The sequence below is a fragment of the Typha latifolia genome, chromosome 3, assembly GCF_019914945.1.
Source record: "Typha latifolia isolate L0001 chromosome 3, TyphaL0001v2, whole genome shotgun sequence".
Classification (NCBI taxonomy): Eukaryota; Viridiplantae; Streptophyta; class Magnoliopsida; order Poales; family Typhaceae; genus Typha; species Typha latifolia.
Window position 1 is genome coordinate 17,903,978 of NC_133088.1, and position 25,042 is coordinate 17,929,019.

The 25,042-nt window shown below is 36.5% G+C and overlaps 3 protein-coding genes and 1 long non-coding RNA gene across 4 annotated transcripts; 3 read left to right on the forward strand and 1 right to left on the reverse strand.

The window, feature by feature from the left end:
- The first annotated feature begins 1,067 nt into the window (after positions 1-1,067).
- Positions 1,068-2,824, forward strand: LOC140784201 (inositol-tetrakisphosphate 1-kinase 5). Its single transcript, XM_073131461.1, has 2 exons — positions 1,068-1,377; positions 1,454-2,824. Exon 2 carries the CDS (start codon positions 1,496-1,498, stop codon positions 2,558-2,560), a length of 1,065 nt encoding a protein of 354 aa, XP_072987562.1. The 5' UTR covers positions 1,068-1,377; positions 1,454-1,495; the 3' UTR covers positions 2,561-2,824.
- Positions 2,825-3,622: 798 nt separating this feature from the next.
- LOC140784202 (uncharacterized) lies at positions 3,623-9,465 on the forward strand. Its single transcript, XR_012108228.1, has 4 exons — positions 3,623-3,755; positions 3,861-4,004; positions 6,077-6,358; positions 8,947-9,465. It is a non-coding gene; the product is annotated as an uncharacterized lncRNA (long non-coding RNA).
- Positions 9,466-12,653: 3,188 nt separating this feature from the next.
- LOC140783619 (transcription factor MYB39-like) lies at positions 12,654-14,029 on the forward strand. Its single transcript, XM_073130559.1, has 3 exons — positions 12,654-12,940; positions 13,032-13,745; positions 13,842-14,029. The coding sequence occupies exons 1-3, from the start codon at positions 12,669-12,671 to the stop codon at positions 13,870-13,872; spliced, it is 1,017 nt and encodes a 338-aa protein (XP_072986660.1). The 5' UTR covers positions 12,654-12,668; the 3' UTR covers positions 13,873-14,029.
- A 3,691-nt stretch (positions 14,030-17,720) lies between these two features.
- LOC140783620 (transcription factor MYB92-like) lies at positions 17,721-19,151 on the reverse strand. Its single transcript, XM_073130560.1, has 4 exons — positions 19,092-19,151; positions 18,727-18,995; positions 17,990-18,625; positions 17,721-17,903 (listed from the first exon to the last, which is right to left on the reverse strand). The coding sequence occupies exons 2-4, from the start codon at positions 18,984-18,986 to the stop codon at positions 17,876-17,878; spliced, it is 924 nt and encodes a 307-aa protein (XP_072986661.1). The 5' UTR covers positions 18,987-18,995; positions 19,092-19,151; the 3' UTR covers positions 17,721-17,875.
- Positions 19,152-25,042: the final 5,891 nt, after the last annotated feature.

Here is a 25,042-nt window from a genome sequence, read left to right on the forward strand (position 1 = left end):
ATCGCGTCTATTCAAACGAGTCGGCTGATCAAACGTGACTCAAAATTATTTTTAAACTTATTTTGAAGATTAAACTCAGCTTAACTTATTTTCAAACCTTTATCAAACAAGCTTAATTATTTTGAGGCCGTCAAGATATAGCTATCTCTAGATATACTCTCTAACTCTCTCAGTCTTGCCACTGCATTCATAGAATCTTTTACGTTGCCTTCAACTTGACATATTAGATGCAAAGGCTAATCCTCTCAGAACCAACCGCTGATCTCTGACTTCCATTACGAGCACATTGGTTAGTGATGCCATGCATCATCCAGAAAAGTAGTAATTAATTAGACATCTCAATGACCTCTCGATTAAATAACACTACCATCTCTTCCGTATTAATTGTACCAACCGAATAGTTTAGCTGATTCCAATTCTTTATAAAGTCCTTTTCCAGCGTTCTTGATAGATTTGGATTCACTCTGCATCTTCCTAGCAAATTTCAACCAGTGACTTTGGTAGCAGAATATATGAACGCATGTCGACCATGCTATTTGCTTAAAAAAGAGCGGAATCTAATTCTCCCAGAGGGGTTGCCACCCATCGAATAAAATGCTAGGAGCATTGCACTCGTTGGCCACTGGATAAGAATCATGCACCAGTTGCTCCAAAACTTGCGTTCAATAGTCTTACATAAATAGAAATCAAATGTTATCCACTGGCAATTTATAAACTAATTATTACTAAATGTTAGAATGCCATACCCTTCCAACGATTCATGGGACCCACAGAGGAGCACGTGCTCTAGCTTGACTCTCACGTGACGATCGCTCCACAGGGAGACGTGTCTACTCTCCCATCCATTGAAACAGCTACCGACGGTTTGTTAATAAGCCACGCGTCAAGCCACTGATAGGCCTCACGTCATATCGTCTTGGGTGCTAGTGGTGCCCGAATCACGAAGCTCCTCTGGACCATATTCGCCGCACATTCCACTCCTCTTCTGTGGACCCGCGCTCCATCACAGCCGTCTGTTCCTGGTAATGTATATCGAGCCGTTCGATCTCTAACGCATCGGGTACAAGACCCGAGAATATGCCGCGTGTCGGCCCCCCTAGTTACCGGAGCGCCAAAAACGCTCCCGAATTCTGCTCACCTCCCGGCGATAAAACCCAGGCCTTTGCTCCACCTTCCCCGAAGAGAAGCACTGCGGAGCAAAGTAACGGGCGAGTGACGAGATCCCCCGGCTGAAGCTATAACCGAGAACAATCGTCTTCTCGGTTGTCTTCTCTCGGCTCTAGCTCGTCGGTTTCTCTGGTCCATCCGTTTCTTTGAGAGAGAAATAGAAACCCTAATCTCTCTCTTCGTCTTCTTCCCCTTCATGTGTCTATCCTGGTATAAACCCTAGTTTCTTGATCCGAGAAACCCTAATCTTGGATTCTTCCGCTAAAATGCTCTCCTTCATTCGCAGGGAAGCGATCGAGGAGGGATTCTTGAAGGTTCTCGGATCGTCATGGCGGAGGAGCCTCTGCGGAGGTTCTCGATAGGCTATGCGCTCGCTCCCAAGAAGCAGCAAAGCTTTATCCAGCCGTCGCTCGTGGAACTTGCCCGATCTCGGGGCATCGATCTCGTCGCAATCGACCCTTCCCTGCCGCTTGCCGAACAAGGTCCCTTCGACTGCGTCCTCCACAAGCTCTATGGCGATGACTGGAAGGTGCAGCTCGACGACTTCGCAGCGCGATACCCTGGCGTCCCCGTGGTCGACCCCCCTGATGCGATCGAGCGCCTTCACAACCGCATATCGATGCTCCAGGTCGTTTCCGAGCTCGAGATCCCTCGCCTGAACTCGGATGAAACCTTTGGGATACCTAGCCAGGTCGTGATCTACGATCCTGCGGCGCTTGCTGATTCCGGCGTTGTCGGTGCCCTCCGTTTTCCTGTAATTGCCAAGCCATTAGTTGCCGACGGGAGTGCAAAATCCCACAAGATGTCCCTCGTCTTTCACCGCGAGGGCCTGAGCAAGGTCAAGCCCCCGCTTGTGCTGCAAGAATTCGTTAACCACGGCGGCGTCATCTTTAAGGTGTATGTGGTCGGCGACTACGTCAAGTGCGTCAAGAGACGGTCCCTCCCGGACGTGTCGGAGGAGAAGCTGGAACACGCAACTGAGGGCGCTGTCACATTTTCCCAGGTGTCAAATGTTGCCATGCAGGGGAAAGCCACCGCCGATGAGTATTACGAATCGTTGCACCTCGATGAAGCCAAGATGCCGCCTCTTAGATTTGTCACCGAGATTGCGCGGGGTCTGCGGCGGGCTATGGGGTTACACCTTTTCAACTTCGACGTGATAAGGGATGTGAGGGTTGGGAACCGGTACCTCGTGATTGATATCAACTACTTCCCTGGGTATGCCAAGATGCCAGCCTATGAGTTGGTTTTGACAGATTTCTTTTGGAACATTGTGCATAAGAAGGATAACGAAGACGGGGTGGATTCTGTCATCAAAGATGGCAGTAAAGAAAGCAGCCTTTCTGTCGGAAATCATTGCAGTGACGTGGAAGTTACCGCATCGAAGAATTAAGGCACTGTCTGCAAGATTCTGCATTCCCAAGATGACCAGATTAATCTGGATCTTGTTACCAGTCGTCGTATTTGGCCAAATAAGTAGGAGGGGAGATTTGGGGATTCTGACCTCTGGATGGTTTACATTGGGTGTCTCAGACAGTGTATATACTTCCTTTCTTTTTGTGCCAATCATTATGTTTCTTTTGGAAATTTTCTCTGATCAATAGTTAGAAAACTGTAGGATGGTTTGTGGCGAATGGTGAAGTCTCTTTGGTTCTAATTTTTGATTCATTTGCATTTTGAATCCACAGTCATATTGCTTCTCAGTGGTACTTCTTTTTCTTTTTTAGAAAGAAAACTTTGGTTTCAACTTCTTGTTTGTTGATTGTTTTTTGTTTCATTTTCATGTTTACTTTTCCGCTAATTGTTGACTTACCTACATTGGCGGTTGAGCATGCTGAAAAGCCATGTTTACATCTACTCTTTATCAGCGGTCAAATTAGTTGAAGGGTTGAGCATGCTGAAATGGTAATCTTTTTAACAGCCATTCTACATATCTTTTGCATTATATAGCACCTTTCAGACAAACTTTTTGAGTGCATTGCAGCTAATTTGTTCAGATGCTGTTGCAACAGAATTGGATTGCCTGAAAAACTAATCCTGCAACAAAACATTGGAAGGTTTAGAGCATCTATGTTGTCCATTCATATCAGATTTTGTTGTGAAGAATAGGAAAGTATGACATGTTGCTCATCACTTTGGTTGAAAAATAATCAACTGGCAGATGCAGTACAGAACATTGCAAGATCTGTCTGTGCAAGCTGCCTGGTAATCCCCTTTTGTCCTCAGAGCACTCAAATAAGCTTTATTTGAACTTTTCTGTTCATTAAGATTTAAGAACAATCTGATTGTTGTTACCAGTTGTCATATTGGGTTGAATAAGCAGGATCAGTTGCTAGAGGAATATTGTCTTCTGATGGATTCCTTTCCTTTTCTGCAAATCATTGGCGTCCTGATTTTGGTTGCAAGTTCAAACTTGACTTTGATTTCTGTTGTGCACTGAAGGTGATTGTTCTATATCTGGTTTATAAACAGCATCTTGAATCCAAGTGTTTTGTTTCACCTGCATTAATACTTCAAAATTTTCCTTTGTTGCATGTGAGCCAGATGGATTGAGTGATGATTGCATCTATTAGGATAGCTATTTGCGAGTCAGTGATTATTCTATTTCTGATTATGAACAACATCTCAAATCCAAGTGTTTTGTCGCACCTGCGTTAATACTTCAAAATTTTCCTTCATTGCATGTGTGCCAGATGGATTGAGCGATGATTGCTTGTCGTATTCGACTGATATAAGTAGGATAGCTGTTGCAGGATATTCTAATATCTGTATGGTTTCCTTTGGCATCACAGACAGCATTTGCCTTTGCCATGAGCTTCTTTTGCGTCAATTCTTAGGTATGCTCTCAAATTTCCTTTACTGAAAATTAGGAAAAGTTGTGCATGTTGAAAGCTTTTGTTATCTTTACATCTCTTTATTACTGTCTCTATTTCCTTGTGTCATGATTTTAGCTAAATGCTGTCATATTTATGGCATGACTGTTTATTATCTCACTTAATGGTATTTTTAAAATGCAAAGGAAATGCCAGTCAATTTTTCAGGGCTTGAACTCGAAAGTGTTGATTGCCTTGTTGGTTGATGGCACTCCTCAGGAATCATGGGTGGGCCTATGGCGTTGTGGATCGGGTAACTGTTATATAAAGAAAAAACACTCAACTCTTCTCTTTCGCTTCTATCTCTCTCTCTCTCTCTCTGTCGATCCCTGAAATGTTATAAACCCCTCTCTTTTGATCATCCTCTTTGGCTCTGCCTGTCATGGCCAATGGCAGCAAACAACTACTAGTCAGTGAAGGTAGCATCGGTCTCTTTCACTCTCCTCTCTTGATCCTCCTCTCCCGAGCTACTATAGACGACAGTGGACGACTAGATGGCTGCGACAAGCAATGGTATGACGAGCAAAAAATGTTATCAAAGAGTATCTAGATGGGAATCAAAAGAAAAAGAATGAGAAATCGAAATCGAAAGAATGAGAAATCAAAAGATGCGATAAAATAAACATATATGGAGAGGGAAGATTTAGAAATTTTAAATGTTGAAAGTGAAAGACTAAGGAGTAGAGGTTCTTTGGACAAATACACTCTATTGATCTAGAAATTATAGTTAGAGAGTGGGGAAAAGATAGTACAAATGTTTGCAAAAGGGGAAATAGATAAAGTGCTCTTGTACTTAACTCATTGGGTTTGCAAGTGTGGCTTCTCTTTTGATGCTGTTATAGATAAATTATTTTATATATTGATGAAAGCAGTTGATCAGTATGGCACGGGGTTCAAGTCAGCATATATATAAGTTGCTTGAGCCACTTTTGAAGAAACAAGTGTTTAAATCAAATGATGATTTCGAGAATCATGGAGTTGTATAAAAGAAAAAAAAATTGCTTAATTTTAACTAACACTTTGATTGATCAAAGAGATAGAAGTATTATGAATTTATGTGTCAATTGTGAGCTGAGGGTTAATTTTTTACGTTTAATTGATCACTCTAGAGATTTACATACATATGAATATATCCATGATATTATTGTTAAGGATATCAAGGAAGTGAGATAGAAGAACACTCTTCAAGTAGTGATAATAATGTTGATGCTAATATAGCAATTGCACGGTTTCCAAAACAAAAATACCCCTGCATATACTGAACACCTTGTGTCACCTAATTTATAGATTTGATGTCAGAGATGATATCTAAGGAAAAAATGATTAATAGTGTGTTTGTTTAGAGAATATAAAGATGAGATTAGATTAGTTATCCCGTGGGGCCTCGGATCAAATGTCACATCCCCCAAAAGAGAGGATATAACATCCTTCTGAGTGGGTGGGATGATATAAACCCGAGTGGAGGGGGTAATGTGATGATATATACCCTAGTGGAGGGGTAATGTCTTATTACTGTATTGCCCTTATACAAGAAAAAATAAATTTAGATATTTAGATATATAATTAGCAAACTAACAATCTCAATGACTTAAATTTTATTTTTATTTTTTGAACTTTTTATTAGTATTTTATATTTTATATTATTTTAAAGTATTTCTATGTTAAAAAGCTTTACATTTTTATTTTTTTTATTATTAAGCATTTTCATATTTACTTCATTCTATTATTTCTATACTTTTGGTTTTAATTCTGATTCCAATTATTTTCAATTGAACGTGATTAAAGTGTTCATTCCCTTTCCATTGTCTTGTGATGGCACTGTTGATGAGGACAGGATGGCTGTTGTTTTCTCATCCATGTATTGTTGCTAACGTACGCTGTCTCCTATGTTTTCAACCATCTAGGGTATCAATATCATTCTGGACTTTCTTGTTAGTCAAACTTATAAGCAGGCAATGTAATTTTGCACAGGCCTTGGACAGTTATAGATTTATTTTTGTACCATTTACCTGGTTTTTGTGTGCCTTTTTTTTCAGGCGGCAAGCTATACTTTTGTAGGAGAGCAGCTTTTGGAGGCTGGTAATGTGATATCATACTATAGTGATTGCATGGTTGCGTAGTTAAGCCTAACCTTGGGGCTAGGGGTAAATTTTCTAGCTAGTGGAATTTTTATGTCTGCAGCTGCTGACACTGCTGGTAATTACTAACAGTCTCGTGCTGCTGTAGTGCTGTGGTTGCTGACTAGAAATATTATAAGCTTGATTGAAGCTTGCCAAGTTTCATATCTCCTATCAGGGAATGGGCCCACCTCCTCTCTGGTATTGCACTCTTCTTTTTTTATTTGCTGTCCACTTTGTTTTGGTTTGAATTATCATTAAACTTGATACTACTATAGCGCAAGTCAGATATTAGATTTGATAAATGATTTAATCCCCTCCATTTCCTACGAATTATGCCTCCACGTTTATAAAACTTTAAGTATCTTGAGATTTTGAATCAAGGATTCTTGTGCCAGAGACATGAGACATGTTGATCTTGGCTCAGCATGGTACGAATGACTAGTTGACAAAAGCATGTGACATGCCTAGCCGGTGTGCAGTTGGCATATTAGATGACCTTTGCATGCCCCAAAATAGTTTACATTTTAGACCTTAAATTAAGTTTTAGGAGCTAATTTGAAGTCCATTAGTACTAGATATTTGTGTAACATATACAGTTAATTTCTAATCTCATGTTTTATCCCAATATTTTTTAGATTTTCTAAGTTGGGGATAGAGAAACTGAAATTCCCGTGTAGCTCATATTAGTTATGCACCTAAAAGCAAAAGGGCATCAAAGCAGATGAAAGAGACCACAATTTGGGTTTGTTTAAATATGCTTTATTTCTAATGGCATGAAATGAGATGGGTGTCCATAATGGAGTGTCGAGATACTCTTCCCATATTGATGGCATTAATTTACTAAGCGCCGTTTGGTTTGGAGTTTTTGTAGATACAGTGTCTAACTAAATATCTGTTATTTATTTTGATGCATTAAATCTAAAAAACAGTATTCTAAAAAATTAGTTAAACTCAGATGCAGTCTTTTGACATCTATTTAGATTAAATGGATGCCAAAATACTGCATCTAGCTGATTGTATTTTTTTCGCGACGGCAGCCCTGAGCACCTCGTAGATGAATTCGAACGTCGTGCGGCTCATCCAAAAGGTGTGACCAAACTCGGCTTTGGGAAAGTCGGGATGGTTTACTCTGTCCCACTAGTCACACGTACGATCCTTCATCCATAGGTGACGATGGTGGCTGCCGCCAGCGCGAGGAGGGGAAGGGAAATTTTGCGCCAAAGTCAAAGCATAAATATAGTCATAGTCACCGTCAATTTCTACATTTTGTTTGTGAATTGGGGTTCCTGTTCTGGCGGTGCGCTCCTCTTTCTTTTACTCAACAACACCGCAGTTACAGATTGTGAGGTATGAGGGGAGATGTCAATGTCGTTGTCCTCCAATAGAGTATAGTTGTTGGAGAAATCACCTTCAAAGGAGAAGGGGAGCCAAAGGAGTGGGAGAGACGTTCATGTAGAGATCTAGCGTGATCCACAAAATGTAGTTTTTGTGTGAGAAATTTCCAAAAATTCGCAATCTTATTCATTTTTGGAGTATTTTGCAATCTTATTTATTTTTAGAGTATAATGTGTTCTATTCTTAGAGAATAATTAAAAAAAATTATATAATTATAATGTCAAAATAGTATAATGAAATACAACAAATCAAATATTTGTTTAATAAATACAGTATTATAAAAGACAACAAATTAAATATGTGTTTGACAAATACAGTATTATAAAATACAATCAACTAAATAATTTATTTATTTTTCTAGATATAACATCTAGAAAAATATGTACTTTTTAATACATATGTATTTCTAAATACAAGAAACCAAATAGCCCCTAATATGGTATGTATTGATTCGTCTCTACCATTAGATTGTTAGGATGCTTCGATGCTTCTGAGTACAATTAAGTACGTCAAATGGCTGTGAATTTGTTATTAATATATATCCACTATGATTTAGTAGTTGCCTGATACTCTTAATTATTCATGCAAATATGAGAAAATTGCAAGATACTAGTCCACCTCCTTGCAAAATTTACAGTCAGATGATGATTAGGGAAAGAATAAAAATTCTTGTTAGGACACTGCTGACATAAGTTGTATGTTTGAATGAACTGTGCAACTTGCCTAGGATGATGATATGTCTTGTGATGTAAGACTTGGCTCCGGAGATGGCATCTTTGCTTAGTATATGTCTTCAACCAAATCCCTATAGAAAAGGTGGAGTTCCAGTGTTTTAGCTTTACTAAATTCGTCCTATTATATGCATGCACATACTCCTACTCTTGATATAGTTTTTACGTATTGTACATGAAGGACGTTTATCTCATAAGTGCTATATTTTCAATATATTAGATACATGCATAAAGTTCATGATTCTCTCTCCTGCATAGTCCTTGGGACTTTGAGCATATCAACTTATATATATATATATATATATATATATATATATATATGATATATGTCACCATAGAATTATATATTCTTGGTTTATCTAGTTAATTATTTAAAGTAAATTTTCTTAGATTTCTTTAATGAGATGCCAGTGCCACCTTGTATATCGTAAAACTTTTAACCCCACCCATCCCTATATCTGTAAAGAGATTTGTTTTTTCTCTTCAATCACATGGTGGTAATAGCTTGGTGAAATGAAACTCACAAGTCAGTTGAACTTTTACCTGATCTAGTCTGAGCTGAACTTATCCTTTTATGCAAGATGAGATTATATGATTTATATTAAGATGATGGATGGATAAATATTAAGATTGACGCAAGTGTTAACTTCTGACTTATAGGTGCTCAAGCTTTTCTTATGTGTGAAAGAAAGATCGCAATCTTCTATTAGCCGACATTTCAAGATCCAGGGTCTCCAGTCAGGTAGTGAATTTAAATAAAGCTAGATATTATAGAAATATTTCCTTTTCTTGTAGGAAGTTTCTCAGATTTGTCAATTTTCAACCTCTTCAAAACACTTGGTAAGACAAGTTGAGGCTTGAGGATGAAACATATGAGGTCAGGGTGGAAATTAAATGGAGAATACTATCTTATGATGCTAAAGTTGACGACAGCAGAGACATTGCTAACAGATGCCCAGGGTAGCCTTTGCTCCGTCTATATTTAGTATAATATTAATGAATCTTCAACAACTCGCGCCTAAAAAAACTGCTATCGATGTCCTGAAATAACAACTAGATGAGAGACACATCCACATACACGGGGAGACATTTGTTCTGAGCTAAATATAGTTCTTTAATTGCCATGTTTTGAGTCCTGGTCGTAGTTCTCTTCTTACAATATTTTATATTTTCAAATAATTGTAGAATTGCCTAGATGAACTTAGTAAATAGATATGCAATGTTTTAGAATATCAACTTGGCAATCAACTTGTACTGAAAATTGTCTTGCTACTTTAATCATGGATTGCTCCTTAACCACTTGTACTAATAATCTTATCAGATTAGTGTCACCTACTTGTTACAGACATAAATTTTCTATAGTTTGACTATTCTATTAATTGGTTTAGTGCCAATCCTCTTCGTAATGAAGCTTCCCTTGAAAATGCATGGTATGATTAAAAATGTTGCTTATCTACTGCAGCTGAAATTAACAAACTAATCAAACAAGAAACACTCAATTATGATCTCCATCTCTTAAATGACCCTAGTAAAGGTAGATTATCCATCATGCAGTGCGACGTTTTATAACAGTTTCTGATTGCAAATTCTCTAATATTTATATTGTGAAAAACATTTTAATATTCCATTTCTCGGAAACTTTACTATATATATCTTTTAGAAAAAAGGGCAGTTGTTATTCGTGGTGGATGTTTCACGTGTTTCCCGAGGCAATGGTATGATTCACGATGATCTGGCATTGGCGGATTCTCCATGGCCATGGGCCCTCAATTTGTTTTCAACCTAATCCCTTTTTTAGTGGTCACTGTTAATCTAATATACTCCATGTCCTATCTAGAAAGTGAGACAGCTATTTCAACAATATTATTATGTTAGTGGATCTAAAAAAACATCAACGGATATACCATGTAAGATACTGTGGTTGGAGTTCAAGGACTTCTGGACAATGGTGATCATAATATTGAGGGTTAGATTTCCCAATTGCTACATTAAAACTATTTTATTGTGTCCAACGATGGATGTTGAGTTGCTTAATTATAATCATAAGTTCATTGTTGACTTAACGCGATCTTGAATCTATCCATATTGATTTAAGTAATCTGGAAATGATGCTGATGGTGGTGATGATATGTTGAATCCCTTAAAGAAACTTAATAGTGAGATGGTTTGTATGTAATTATTAACTAGAGTTAATAAGTTCACTCTTCTTCCTCCAACGATAATGGGTCGAGTCAAAGATTGAGAAGTCTAACAATCTAGTAAAAATCATAGAAATCACTTCTTAATTCACTTCGTACGACTAAATAATAAGAAAAGTTTCATTTCTCTCATACCCTTCAATGAAGTGTTTTTTTTTTGCATGCCAAATAAATGACTTGAAGTGGGAAATTCACTATAGATAACTTTATATATTTAGAAATTCTTTTATCAATGTATATAAAAACTAATATTTAGTTTACGAGTTCTATGAAATATTTTTTCCCCAGGAACTAAGATAGATTATGTGTAGCATTTTAACATCTACTTTAATTAAGTGGATGCCGAAGCATATTTCCGCTTCTTTTTAACGAGAAGAAAAGATATAAGATATAAGATTTTTATTTATATTAGTATTTTCACGTAAAGGGACTGCATCTAATCAACTGACCATTTAGTTAATATTGTGGAGAAAGGACTCTTCAAATAAGGAGAGCAGATGAAGAAAATGAATTGAAAAGGCAAATATCCACTCAGCTTGGTTCAATGGCCCACTGTGAATGGAGTTAAAATTTCTTTGGTGTATAGCAGCCGTCTATCTTTTATTATTTGTCTCAATTTTTTTTATTGAGTTATAAATATTTCTGGGTCATAGATTATCCTCCCATCTTCCAAGTTGTTGCTAATTATGAGAAGTGATTAGTTTATAATTGCTTATTTAGACGTCCTGTCCAAATTGGGAGTTTGAGCTTTGACGGGTCCCACTAAGCCCTAATGGGATATTTATAACCTAACCCTGACATTAGCTAATAATAGTAGGTATCAACAGATCGAATGCGGGTCATATTTATGCAGACCCTAATCCAAGAAACCTGCCATTTTATGTCCTTTTTTAATCCAAATCAGCACTAAATGAGAGTTTTGATAACATATGCAGGCCAGTAGTTGGGTCTTGTCACGAATCTTGCCGGTTTCGATTTCCCTATTTTTGGAGAAATAATATGCATGACTTAGATTATGAAATTAAAGAGAAGAATTTACAGAATTTTTAAAAAAAAAATTAATACGTATAGTTTAAATTTATTATGATCGATGTTTTAAGATAATTAAAATTTAATTATTCAATTTATATATTGAATACGGGTAGTCCTATTTATCTAATTAGTCTGACAAGTTTATAATCTATTAAAAGAAGATATAACATACTTGCATTCTTTATGGCACATCTTTCTACTTAATACTTAATGTAATATTTATCCATATATTATTCTTCTTATGGTGCAATGAAACAAATATCTTTATAGTTTACTCAAGTAAAGATTTGCCACTTGGCATTACTGTGAACATAGTCCTCCTGTCTTCTGTGCCTTTGTCATCTTACTTAATTGACCACCCAAAAATGATGCCCACGGAGTCCAAACCTCCTCAAATGGCCCCCATTAGCCATGCATATGAAACAAAGAGCTTTATTTATTTATTTTTCTCTTAAGAAGAGTGAAGAATGACGTTAGTTATTTGACTACGATATGATAGACATCGACTTTTATTAAAAAGAAGTTCTACATTATAAACTTTTTATAGTTCCAGGTCTATCTTATTATTATTTTTCTAAAAGACTAATCTTTTGTAAAAAAAAATATTTACTTAATCCTCTACTATTATAATTGTAGCATTATCAAAATACTTTTTGCTAACAAAACAATTTCGATACCCATTACGGTAGAAATAATTTAAAAATTAAAAATTAAAAATATAATATATAGAATAAATCTATAAGGTGAAGTGAGTTAAATCAAATAAACCCGATAATGTAGGATTCGAACTAAAATAAATTCATAAGGTAGGGGTTTTTTTAGCAAATTCCAATTGATGTGATTAGCCCAGCATCCATGCAGACGTTGGTCTCTTGTGACCTCCGTACTCCTTTCCTTCAAACCTTTCTCAAGTACGAAACCTCTGAAACATAAAATATAATTTAGAAAAAAAGAAAAATAGGAGACTGAGAGATCAGCCATATCCTATAAAACCAGCACTAATGCCAGGCTTCTAAACCAACCTCTTAGTTCTCTGTAGCTAATAATCTCAGGTTGGTCTTTAGTTCTTTTCCTAAAACAAGTACGTGAGGGAATTTTGTAACAGTATTTGGGTATGTTAATCTCAAGTAGGCCTTTGCAGGAGAAGCATATATGGGTCGATCTCCCAGCTGCTATGATAATGAGGGCGGCGCCCTCAAGAAGGGTCCATGGATGCCAGAGGAAGACAAGAAGCTCAAGGACTACATCCAGGAGCATGGCTTTGGGAATTGGAAGATTCTTTCTAAGAAAGCCGGGTTGAACCGCTGCGGAAAGAGCTGCCGTCTCCGGTGGACCAACTATCTCCGTCCCGACATCAAAAGGGGAAGTTTCTCCGACGACGAAGTGCGGCTCATCATCCACCTCCATTCCATCCTAGGAAACAAGTAATCTATTTAGCTCGATATATGTTACTGGGTTATGAACTAATTATTATGTCTACAAAATTGTTTGTTTTGGCTAATTTGATCCTTTCAGGTGGTCTACGATTGCTAGCCGCCTACCGGGGCGAACGGATAACGAGATCAAGAACTACTGGAACACTCATCTGAGGAAGAAGCTCCTTCTCATGGGCATTGATCCGGTCACCCATAAGCCGAGAGCCGATCTCGATCTCGATCTTTACACAAGCTTTTCTAATATTCTTGGTGCTACAACCAATCTTCGCAGCTCGGCTACCTCTTTGGATAGTGATGCTCTAAGGCTACAAGCAGATGCTGCACACTTAGCCAAGCTCCAGGTCTTACAAAGCCTGGTTCAGGTCGTCACTTCTAGTCCTGTGCCAAATATGGGCTCAATGATGAGTAGCATCTTGTGCTCCAATGCCCTTCGAAACTACCAATTAGGAAATATTATTCAATCAAACCACGATATCGAGGGGTTGATGAGTCTATGGAATTTGGGCTTCTCGGGTTTGAACACCTCATGTAGTATGTATTATTCGGAATCTTCCAAGAGCCCTAATGAACAAGAAATGGTGTCACAGATCGATGATTCTTGGTCTATGATCAGTGAGTTTATGATGGAGAGTAATGGTGGAAGCCCTAATCCATATGCCATCATAAGTGCCCATCCTCCTCCTTCATTGGTTTCAGCTTCTTCTGAGGATTTCACCAATATGATTCCAGTTCAAAGGACGATACCGAGTCTAGAGGACTCCGACTATGATCATGGCTGGAAAGAGATTCTAGAGTAAGCCGTCTGTTTGTTTCTATCATCCCTAAAAGATGAATTCGTATTCTTAAATTACTTTAATCATAATCACTAATAAGTTTTCTTTTATTGCAGCCAAATATCAAGAACATTGGAGATGAGTTAACTTCCTTTTGATGATGTGTTGCAGCTTCCGACTTTCAAATGAGTGGACAGTTGAAATGGAAATTAAGAATAATGTACAAAGACGCATGGTTCATTAATTGTACCCTTTAGTAGATGTACTTGTGATTATTATGATATGTTTAGACGTAATTATTTCATCTTGAGTGAAACATTCATATCTTTTATCAGAACTTCTGTTAGACAACAACTTATTTTTTATGAAAATTGAGAAGAATAAACCACGCCTAAAAGGAATAATACAGGGGGGATGAATCTGAGATGCCTCATTAAGGGGGATCGATGTTTAGCTTTATGTATTTATAAAAACTACATCTATAAATATGAAAAACATATGTTTATAAATCTCATGAAGTATCCTTTCTAACGGCTACGTTGGGCTTTCCACTGCAATTAACTGAATATTAAAACACATTTTCTCAATCTTACTTTAGCGAGAAGAAGAAAAGGAAAGATATAGCATTGCAGGTTTACATTGTTTTTTTTTTTACACTGTAAAACGTTCTTGAAATGCATGAACCCAAAGGATACCTTAGTTGGAGTAGGAGGTTCTTTGTGGCATAAATTGAGATCAAGGAGTTGGTTTGGACAGTCTTCTGGGGTTGGAACCTTCGCATTAACTGTTGAGTTGAATGCATGGTGTAGACATAGTCACTATACGAAGGCATTTCGTAACGAGGTTTTAATATTGAGAGGGAGAGAGAGGACCTCATATTTGTGGCATTTGCTCCCGTCACCCCTTGGCACAAAAGAGTAGTAAATAACAGTCAAAATATTTCTGGCACTATTTTTTTAGTGTAGCTTTGAGAAAATGGCCCTAATATTCACTCTCATTAACACCTTAATTATTCGTAATAACAGATTAAGAAGCTATCGAGTACTCATTCTTTAATGCTGCAAAAGTTAATATTTAGTAGCTGTTGTAGCACCAAAATTAAGAATAGTTAATTTCTCTAATCCACTCATTTAGTTGAACTAATTTATTGAGTTTGACATTATTACTCTTCTTAATTTATAGGAAAAAAAATCCTGATAGTTCACTTGCAACCTGTCATATATATACTTCCGTTAAAATAAACAAGCAAGATGTACTAGCTTCAAAGAAATCTTAGTCTCCCAGTTTGAAGATTGAAACTAATATACTATTGTTTCTTAGGTTTTGACCTGAAGGTATTTGGTGGGTGCCATAACCAACTTTAACTAACATACTGCAGAAAACTATAATTTGATGATCATGAATGACATCTTATCCTTTGTAGAGTTTGAAGAATGAGGAGCAGATTGTCTACAGCTCTGACTGCAGGAGTTTTCCAGGACCCTGCTGTGATTTAATAATCAGATTCTTTTCCTTAATTAATTTTTTTGCAAAAGTGATCCAGAAAATACTGAGAAGGTGGCCATGTTGGAACGCAATGACCGTTATCCTGTCATATCTTATTTGGACTGTTAGAAATACTAAACCAAATCCAAGATTAGTTTTAAGATGACTACTTCAATGTATGAACTGGATCATATGGAAATCATCCTCCCCACCTGCATCTGAATTAATTTTGCAAAATAATCTTTCCTGCATTGTTGTCTACCAAACAAGAAACTTTAATTTTTCATAATGATCAAATGACCTTAGACCAGATATCTAAAGAAGATAAAATTAAAAAGCTATTCAACTTGATATACCTAGACAGTCAAAAAAAAAAACTTGATATACCTATCCTTTACGCAAATTGGCGCGATTACTGAACAACCAAGTAACAAAAAAAATCATCTAGTATTCGTGTCAAGCGCTTCGAGCAATAATTTTCTTTATTGACTTGTCTAAGAGAATCAAAAGCAGACCTAATTCAATTCATCTGTCTGTAGTGAATGTAACACTATACCTAATCTCTTTTCGGAGTCTTATCGCATCATATTGGGAGCCAAATTTGAATCTAGAAGTAAATTATATTTTGAAGAGGTCAGAATGAAATATCTTGATAGTTTTCTAATCCTTGAAAAGTTCCAAATTATATAAAATATTGATGATAGTATATATCTTTGATATTTTTTTTTCAAGCATTCTTTCTACTATAATATATCATTTCTAGGTGACATTGTCCATTTCTGGTATTTAGGTTAACACGGCTGTAAAGGGACAGTAACATACTATATACTAGTGGGTCTGAACTGCAATAAGTAAACCTTTCCCTTTCTTCAAAATTTTCCACGATACGATCAGGAGAAGCAATTCTTATCCTTTTCTAACACAATTGATGAATCTTTTATTGTGAAATACTTCAACATAGGGAGAAGATATTCTTAATGCAACCATAGTGATTCATAATGCTCCTCGAATACCCTTAAGCTAGAGAAAAATCCTTACCTTCAGTGGAATATTTCATATATCTTCCAAATTATATGTCAATTAGGTGGCCACATGTCCCATATCTGCCTTCGCTTTAACAGGATAAATTTTACTCTCGCAAAAGGCCTCTGCCTTTTAGATTGTCATAGTTATTATCTTTAATGGCAGTTAGCCTGGTTCTCAAAATGGTCAAGTACGCTATCCTTCCATTACAAAGATTGATGTAATGGTAGTGCTGGAATGTAGTAGTCTATTCATATGATTGGCAAAGAGAGAGGGTAATCATGTTGGCTTCTCCTTCTCCACACTCATATGATGCACAAAGATGAAGCTTTAGGGTATAACTCAAATCATATTCTTTGTGGGTAGGTAACTTACTTCTTCTCTATAGGCTAATGACTTACCTACTACATATCTTGTTATCCTTTGTAGATAGTCTTGCGTTAGTTAGCAGATTAGCTCATTCCAATACCCATACAACCCTCAAGAGAGAGAGAGAGAGAGAGAGAGAGAGAGAGAGATTGAAGAAAGGAATCTGTCCATGATAGTAAAATAAATAGTTTGACTCTTTAAACAAGCAAAGTTAGCCGGGATGATAGATCACATCAGTACTGTTTCCTTTCGACTTTTGCCAAATTATGTCCAATCCAGTGCGGAAGTGTATCACAATTTCCATCCTATTCTGGCCCAGGAATATTATACATCTCTAAACCTTACAGTTAATGATGTCCCTTTATGATTAGATTTAATGTCCTTATTTCCTTTTCTTCCACATCTCAAATTTAACTAGTCCCAGAGATGTAAACTAATATATGTTTGACATGAATTAGGACTTTTTTTAAAAATAAATAAATAAAAATAAACCCATTAATTAAAAGGCAGATACAAAGTTCTGACACCATAGCCAAAATGGATATGAATTCAGGGTATCTTGATCCATCCCGCAAAATTAGAGAAGAAAGATACTTGGGGATGAATAGCAAGCTAATCAGTTGCTTGGTTATCCTCTCTATAAATGTATCATTTTCTTTTTTCCTTTTCTTCCAGCTTAATAACTTTCGGAGTATGCTATTAACTGGTAACTCGACTTTGTATGCAAAGGTGAGAGGAAAGAGATGTCATCAGGATGAGATCACCCTTAATTGTTAAATTCCACACTAACTGATGAGGACCCGCCACATGCACAAGAAAACCCCAACAACTTGGAGGTTTTAATACTAATTTTTCCACTTTAATTATAAAAGCTACACCACGAATGGCTTGTGATGAGAGAATTTAAACCATTCAACCATGTGTAAGCCTTCCAATTATGAGGACTGACAACTTCAACTTCTGTCTCATGTCACAATCAACCTCCTACTACAACTAACTAGTTTTTAAACACACATAAATTTAGTTTTATTATAATTGTTTAGGCATGGGTCATTCTCAATCTCCATCACACTGAGTTTAATTTGCAATAGAAGCTCATCACAAAAGAAAGAAAAACATTTTTCTGAATAGAGCACAAATAGTATTGTAGTAGATACAAGTCATGGAGTGCTTTTAAATGAACCATGTGTTTTTGTACAATGATTTTTTTTTTTTTTTTTGCTATTCTAACTGTCCACTCATTTCAAACTCAGAAGTTGTTAGTTGTCTTCCTCTACAATGAGCCCGACCGTGCTATTTGGCTGTAATATATAACAAGCAATTCATTAGTTACTATGCTTCTAGTACTATTATCAATAGAGAAGAAGAAACCAAATAGAGGACTTACTCTAAAATGTCTTTCCAGCCAAAATCATAGTGATCTGAATCATCTAGACTTGGTACTTCCATAGACTCGAGCGATAACGGTGCATCTGAATCGATAGCATCTCGACCTATAAGCTCGTTGGCATCCTCAGGAGAGGCTGATACCAACGAAGGGGTGGAATAGGCACTTGAATTGTCAACATGAGGCACCAATATTTCTTGTCCAAACTCATGAGAAGCATTTAAGTTGCTTGGAGGATAAGAATTGTTCAAAGTCAACAAGCTCGGAGCTGCCTGGTAATTTGATTGAAACATGTCGCCTAATTTGTAGTTTTGTAGTGGAGCACTAGCCAATATATTAATAATTGCGTCCAAATTTGGTGCAGGAGTAGAAGTGCTGAAGACTTGAAGCAGGTTTTGTAGGAGCTGAAGCTTGGCTAACTGTGTAGCATTATCCAACTCGATGGCCAAACTGTCAAGGTTGGTTGTAGCACAAAGGATGTTAGAAAAGCTTGTAAGAAGATTTTGATCGGTTCGCGGCTTATGCGTGACCGGATCGATGCCCATGAGGAGGAGCTTCTTCTTCAGATGAGTGTTCCAGTAGTTCTTGATCTCGTTATCTGTTCGCCCCGGTATGCGGCTAGCAATTGTAGACCACCTGAAAAGAATCAAATATGTATATATTAACAAGAAATTTATAAGATATATGTTCATAATTCAATAGCATGATATCAATAGAGAAGTGCGAGTGATGACTACTTGTTTCCTAGGATGGAATGGAGGTGAATGATAAGGTGCACTTCGTCGTCGGAGAAACTTCCTCTTTTGATGTCGGGCCGGAGATAGTTCGTCCACCGGAGACGGCAGCTCTTGCCGCAACGGTTCAACCCTGCTCTCTTAGGAAGGCTCTTCCAGTTCCCCAAGCCATGGTTCTTGATGTAGTCCTTGAGCTTCTCGTCCTCCTCCTGCGTCCATGGGCCCTTCTTTACGCCGTCCTCTTGGCTAGGAGACCTCCCCATTAATGATCTCTTCAAAGTAATTCAAATCAATCATAACCAAGGTAAGGAAACATAAATAATTAAATAAAAACATAACAAGAGAAGATAGATAGATAGCAAACCAACCTGAAAGTAGCTAGAGAAAACTGAGTAGTTATTTGGAGAGAGAGGAGAGAGAGAGAGAGAGAGATAAAGAGGGAGGTTTATAGGAAGATTTAGCCAGGGGTTAATGCTGGTTTTATAAGATCTTGGCTTGACTCAGTCTCAGTTTTTGTATTTTTTTTCAACGTTAGCATTACTTGAGTCGAACACGCAAAGAGACATGCAAAAATCTATCGAACATATATTAAATGTGTCATAAGATACTATAAACAAAGTGGTTTCACGAGTTCCCGTACGGATATATTAAATATTCTTCATAATTGTTTCCTCTTTATTATATGTTATCAAATATATATATTTACAATGGCCTTAATGGACTCTATATATCTGCAATAATGTTGCTGTTGTTAAATTAATCATGACTAATAATTAGCAGCAAGTTGATGAAGGGAAGATAATACATGATTGATATAGAAGGGAATCAATACAAGATGACATGAATAAGAAACGAGAGATGGAGGTTGCTAACACAATGATGTGATATAGTGATAGTGATGGTGACAGTTTACATCAATTTAAGTTCCCAGTTACTATCTTTTGGCTGGCCCTCTAATTGGATCCGGAGGATGATCCAAAACTGTCTTGATTTTTGTCCGCTTAAATGTCTACAAATTCTTATTACTCCACTGGCTTAATGGCATTAATTTTTTTGCAGAATGGTCTCCAAATTAGAGGTGGTGTGCAACGACAAATTTAGTAGCTTCTCCCAAAAGAATCAAATAAATAGTTAGATTCCTCGAACAGTGAAACAGAGGAACAAATAATTGATTCCTCAAATAATAAAGCTTACTTTATTACTTGTTTGTTTCAAACTTTTTTCAGTGCAACTGAGTTGATAGCTTTGCCTTCTCTAGCTGAAAATCCTGACTTCGCCACTGGTCAATATCATACCTATGATAAGCAATTAATTATCCATCAATGATTTTTTTAAGGAAGGTTAACGGACTAATTCATATTATTAGTTTTAATCAAATGATTATAACTCCATACAAAGGAAGAAAACAGAAATAAGATAAGAAACCTAAGAATAAGCCTCTCATTTGGTTGTATTAGAGTTCGACTACAATAAAAATGAAGTATCAAGAATAAATATTCAAGCATAAAAAAAAGGGAGATAGAACAATGCTCTAAAATAAGTCTCTTGTTTGGCCAACTGTGGCTGCACTACAGGCATAAGTCTTGAAAGACTGAGCTCTCAACGATAGAGCAAGCCCAAATAAGGATACAGGCTCATCAGTGACGGAATCCAGCGATCACAACGAAATCATCTAAAGACTCCATTTGAGCAATCTATAAAACCAAGAACAACAGCGAAAATAAAACAACAAAAGAAAGAAAAATAGCAAAGAGGTGAGAATGATAGCTCAGTCGAATACATCCACAAAACTAAGAAACAATTTTCTTAAAGCATAGATAAAATCTATAGAACAGGACAACAGTGGTAGAGCATAAAGCGAGGTGAGGCTGTGGCAGTCAGGCAAGGGTGATTGCGGCTTGAGTAGGAGGGCTAAGACCATGGTAGGTAAGATCCACGACAGTCAGCGTGGACGACAGTACCATGGAAGCAACACAGGCAAGATCCATCATAGTTGACGTAGATGATGCGATGGCGTGGAGGGTCGAGGATCGGACTGGGGCAAGATCCATGGCCCTCGGCACTAGGTGCGGACGACGGAGTTGTAGAAAGCCAAGGAGAGAACAGTAGTGAGATAGATGACGAAGATTAGGCAGATGGCGGACAACGACTTTGAAAGGGAAAGGAAGAGATAGCAGTGGTTAGTATATGATGATGCCGAGAGGAGGAACATCATACTTTTAGTGGGGAGAGAAGAAAAAGAAGGGAAAAGAGGAAGAAGGGTGCTCCCCTCCCCTAGCCTATTGCTAGGGGGAGGGGAGAGGAAAGCCTCACCGGCGTCAGCAAGGGAGATGACCTACTAGAAGGGAAGAAAAGAGTCTCTGACGTAAGCTTAGGAAAACAAGACAAAGCCGGTGGTTAGGCAGATGCCTCATTGACGAGTGTCTATATAGAGAAATTCAAGTTTGATCAATTTTTGATAAAGAAGCGGGAGCAAACCCCGTCATGTGGATTCTTGTGTTAGAAGGATGACCACCTATGCACTAGTAAAGGAAACCTAGCTTTGCTGCAGCCAACCTCCAGACTATGCAAAAGAATCAAGGCTGAGAAAAGGTATGCATAAAAGTATTTGCTCCAATGCCAACCCTAGAAGAGCTATCTATCAATGGATTCAATAGTACTTTTAATATAAGAATTAGGATCTAATTAATCAATATTATGATTTATGTACATGTTTGATCCAGTCAGTGATTCAAATCTTTCAGAAGTCTCATTAAGTGGTTAAGTAAAAAATAAAATTAAAACTTTTCTAACATGTTAAGTAGAAATGCCATCATTCTACTTATCATTTTCGTTGTAGGACCTTCAGTCTTCAACCACTTCATTTCATTTTCCTCCAGTCGATCATGGCCATTGATCTATAGTTTGTGAGTTCACCAAACAAAATAAAAGTAGCTAAGTATTCAACCTCTACAATATTGTGTGGACTTAGATAATTATACCTCAAAAAGTTCATTTGCCTAGTTAAATTAATCTCTCAGACTAATCTAAAGTCTTTTCAGTATGTTCTCATTCAAAATCGTTCTACATTGTGTCACCAACGCTTATTAAACTAAGTGTTAGGTTGAGAGAAAAGAACGAAAAAGAAGACCTCTAAATTAATACTCCACATAATCAAATAATGTATCGAGTATGTTTACTTTTATAAGGATTTCTATATATCTATTAGAGCTAATCATAAGGACTTAGTCTCATCAAGATAAATGAAAGATTGTAAAGCTCAATATTAGCATTGGGGTAATCTTTCTAGGTGTAAGGATGAGTCATGTGAAACGGAAGAACACCTCATACATGAGTAGGATTGAAAAGGAGATTAGCATTAAACACAGATTAGATAGTGATTTTAATAACACTTAAGCTGATCTATCCCCTGTTTCTTGTTTACTTAGCTTCTTAATTTCAAGTTGTAGCAGATAATCAAAATTCTTAATTAGCCAGAGCATACGTATTTGTAATAATATTGAAGACTTCTCTGCGGGATCATTAAGTATCATCTACAATAATAGAAATGAGATGTCACCAACGCAAAAGGAATTTTTTAATGCCGTTTGTAAGAAAAAAAGCTGATACTTTAAAAGCGTTAAAGACATCTATATTTACATATATGTGCAGGTTTATGGATAAAATAATTTTGACTTAGATTATCTTATTTTCTTCCCTTTTCATACTACAGATGCTTCTCAATGTATGCATGCATGTGGTATATCTTGTCTAATAGTCTTTAGTTGAGAACCAAGACGACAATTAGTTTTTGTTGAGATGTTACCAGAATCGAATTTCAATAGCATCGGTTAAATGGGATACTTTGGGTTTCAACTTCTCTATAAAAAAAAAGTAATATTGCATCCAGAAGTCTCCACTTCTGTTAGCGAACTTTGGCAAAATATTCAACAGTTATCAGTCTCAGAAACTTCCTACAAGCAAGAGAAATGTTTCTTTAAGAACTTGCTTCTTCAACTTCCCTACCTGGATTAAGGGCCAGGAATAAGACATGGAGGCTAATAAATAAAAATCCTTTTCAATCATAAGAAAATTTTGTACACTTTTTTGCAAGTTGACTGAAAATAAACCAGACATTAATTATTTTTGCAGCTGTAATCTTGCCTTCCATGCGCAAATGATAAAATTAGTGCGAATCTAATAGGTCTCAACTTTCAACCTTCCATGTCTCCCTCCAGGAAAGGACAAAGCAATTTTTCCTTCCATCAGTTTGTTTAATTATGTTGCTTCTCAGACTATTTTCTTTCACTATCTTGGTATCAAGAGCAAAAACGAAAAGAAAAGAGAAGAAAAAATAAGAAAGTAGTTGTATTTCACAAGCTCAATTGCATGTTTAGCACTGCAAGAGTAGTTCTTAGACTGTGTATATAGGAAAAGGTGACACCTTTGAGGAGATTAATTACATGACCCATTTTAGTATACTAATCAAGGATGAGGACGATATGAAGAAGAGTAGGAAGTGTGTGTTTTCTAACTATGAATTGGAGTAGCATCTTTACAATCAAGTGTCGCAGGCAAGATGCATTGCTTCTTTAACACTTCTTGACATGCCAAAAGTATCCACTGATTTTTTGATGGCGAATCCCACTTGCGCAAGTTGTGGAGTAGTTTTCGCAGGGAAAGTGGACAAGCTGATCTGGGAACTTACTCAAGCTTTTATCATTAATATCTTCATAGATCTATCTCACTAACACAAATCCATAACCATTTGCTGTACTTAAATATTCTTCATTCAGAAACATCGTTGTGGATATTCTTCCATAGTCCTGAACTGTTAGCAGGTTGCATTCATACAGTTGTACCCTTTGGATCTTAGTCCAAATTCATTCAGTTAGTGTAGCCATGGCACATGCTCACTAGGATGTTTCCTTACACGCAAATAAAATAATGATTATGGACACAGTACACTGCAATAGCAATTTCTGCTCAGTTACTGTGCTTATGATACATGTGATAACTTTCAGTCTGACATAATCTGCAAGTGAACATCAGAGCTACAGTTTATTCAATGACAAATTTCTAACAAGAATGCAATTAAATTCCTAGTTATCACTCCAAAATTCCAGTGCCAGAACTCGCTCGAGGCCTTGTCAACATGGGAAGACTTTATGTGGACGAAGTGTGCAACTGTGGAGCAGCTCCAGATATTGGGACCAGTTCAACATTGTTGATCTAATCTCATTTTGGCCTACTTCGTCCATTCTTGATCCAAAGTTCTGCATGCAGGTGGCTAAGAAGAGACTGTTCCATTAGGAAAACAAACACATGAATGTTTTCATGTGTCCTTATCCTCTGGTATTGCTTTCTTTTCTGTAGCTTGATTATAGGGATAATTATTCTTGGGCCCAGTTCAATATTGTTGATCTAATCTCATTTTGGCCTACTTTCTTCTATTCTTCGTCCAAAGTTCTTCAGGCAGGTGGCTAAGGAGAGACTATTTTCAGCCAATTCCACGAGGAAAACAAACAAAATGAATGTTTTCTGTGTCGTTATCTTCTGGTATTGCTTTCTTTTCTATAGCTTGAATATAGGGATAATTATTCGTGGACCATCTGAATTATTTCGCGTTTTCACATAACCTATCCTTTGGTTTTTATTTTTTTTATGACACATTGAACCCATAACTAAGAAAAACCTTCAAACATTACTTCCATTAGATTTTTTTTATTAAAAATGTATATGAACATTTTTACTCTTATTTTAAAGGAAAGAAAAAAAGAAAGTTAAAACATTTTTTTTGTTAAAAGGTTAAGAGGTTTTCCTTTAAAAAATAAGGGAAATTTGTATATAACACCCTACTTTATAACATAATTATGATTTAGACCCTATATTTTCACTATCTGTAAATCGAGCCATCTGATTTAGCGTGCAGAAAACACTATCGATTAGATTTAAACTAACACCGTCAAAATATTCCATTAAGTAGAGATATTTTATTTTTAAAATGACTAAAATATCGTTAGAATGACTTGGTTGACAGTATTTTTATAATTTTTTAGTTTAGTTAATTTAACTTAGAGATTTTGTTAAGTTTAACTAACTGATTTAACAGTTAGATATTTTTTACACATATTCACTAAATTATAGGGCTCGATTTGTAAATAGTAAAAATGTAGGCTATAAATCATAATTTCATTAAAAGACACGATGTTATATGCAAATTTCTCAAAAAAAGAGAAAATTTATATATATCATTCTATTTTAACAAAATTATGGTTTACACATTATATTTTTTATTATTTATAAATTGAGCCCTATAATTTAGCAAATATTTGAAGAA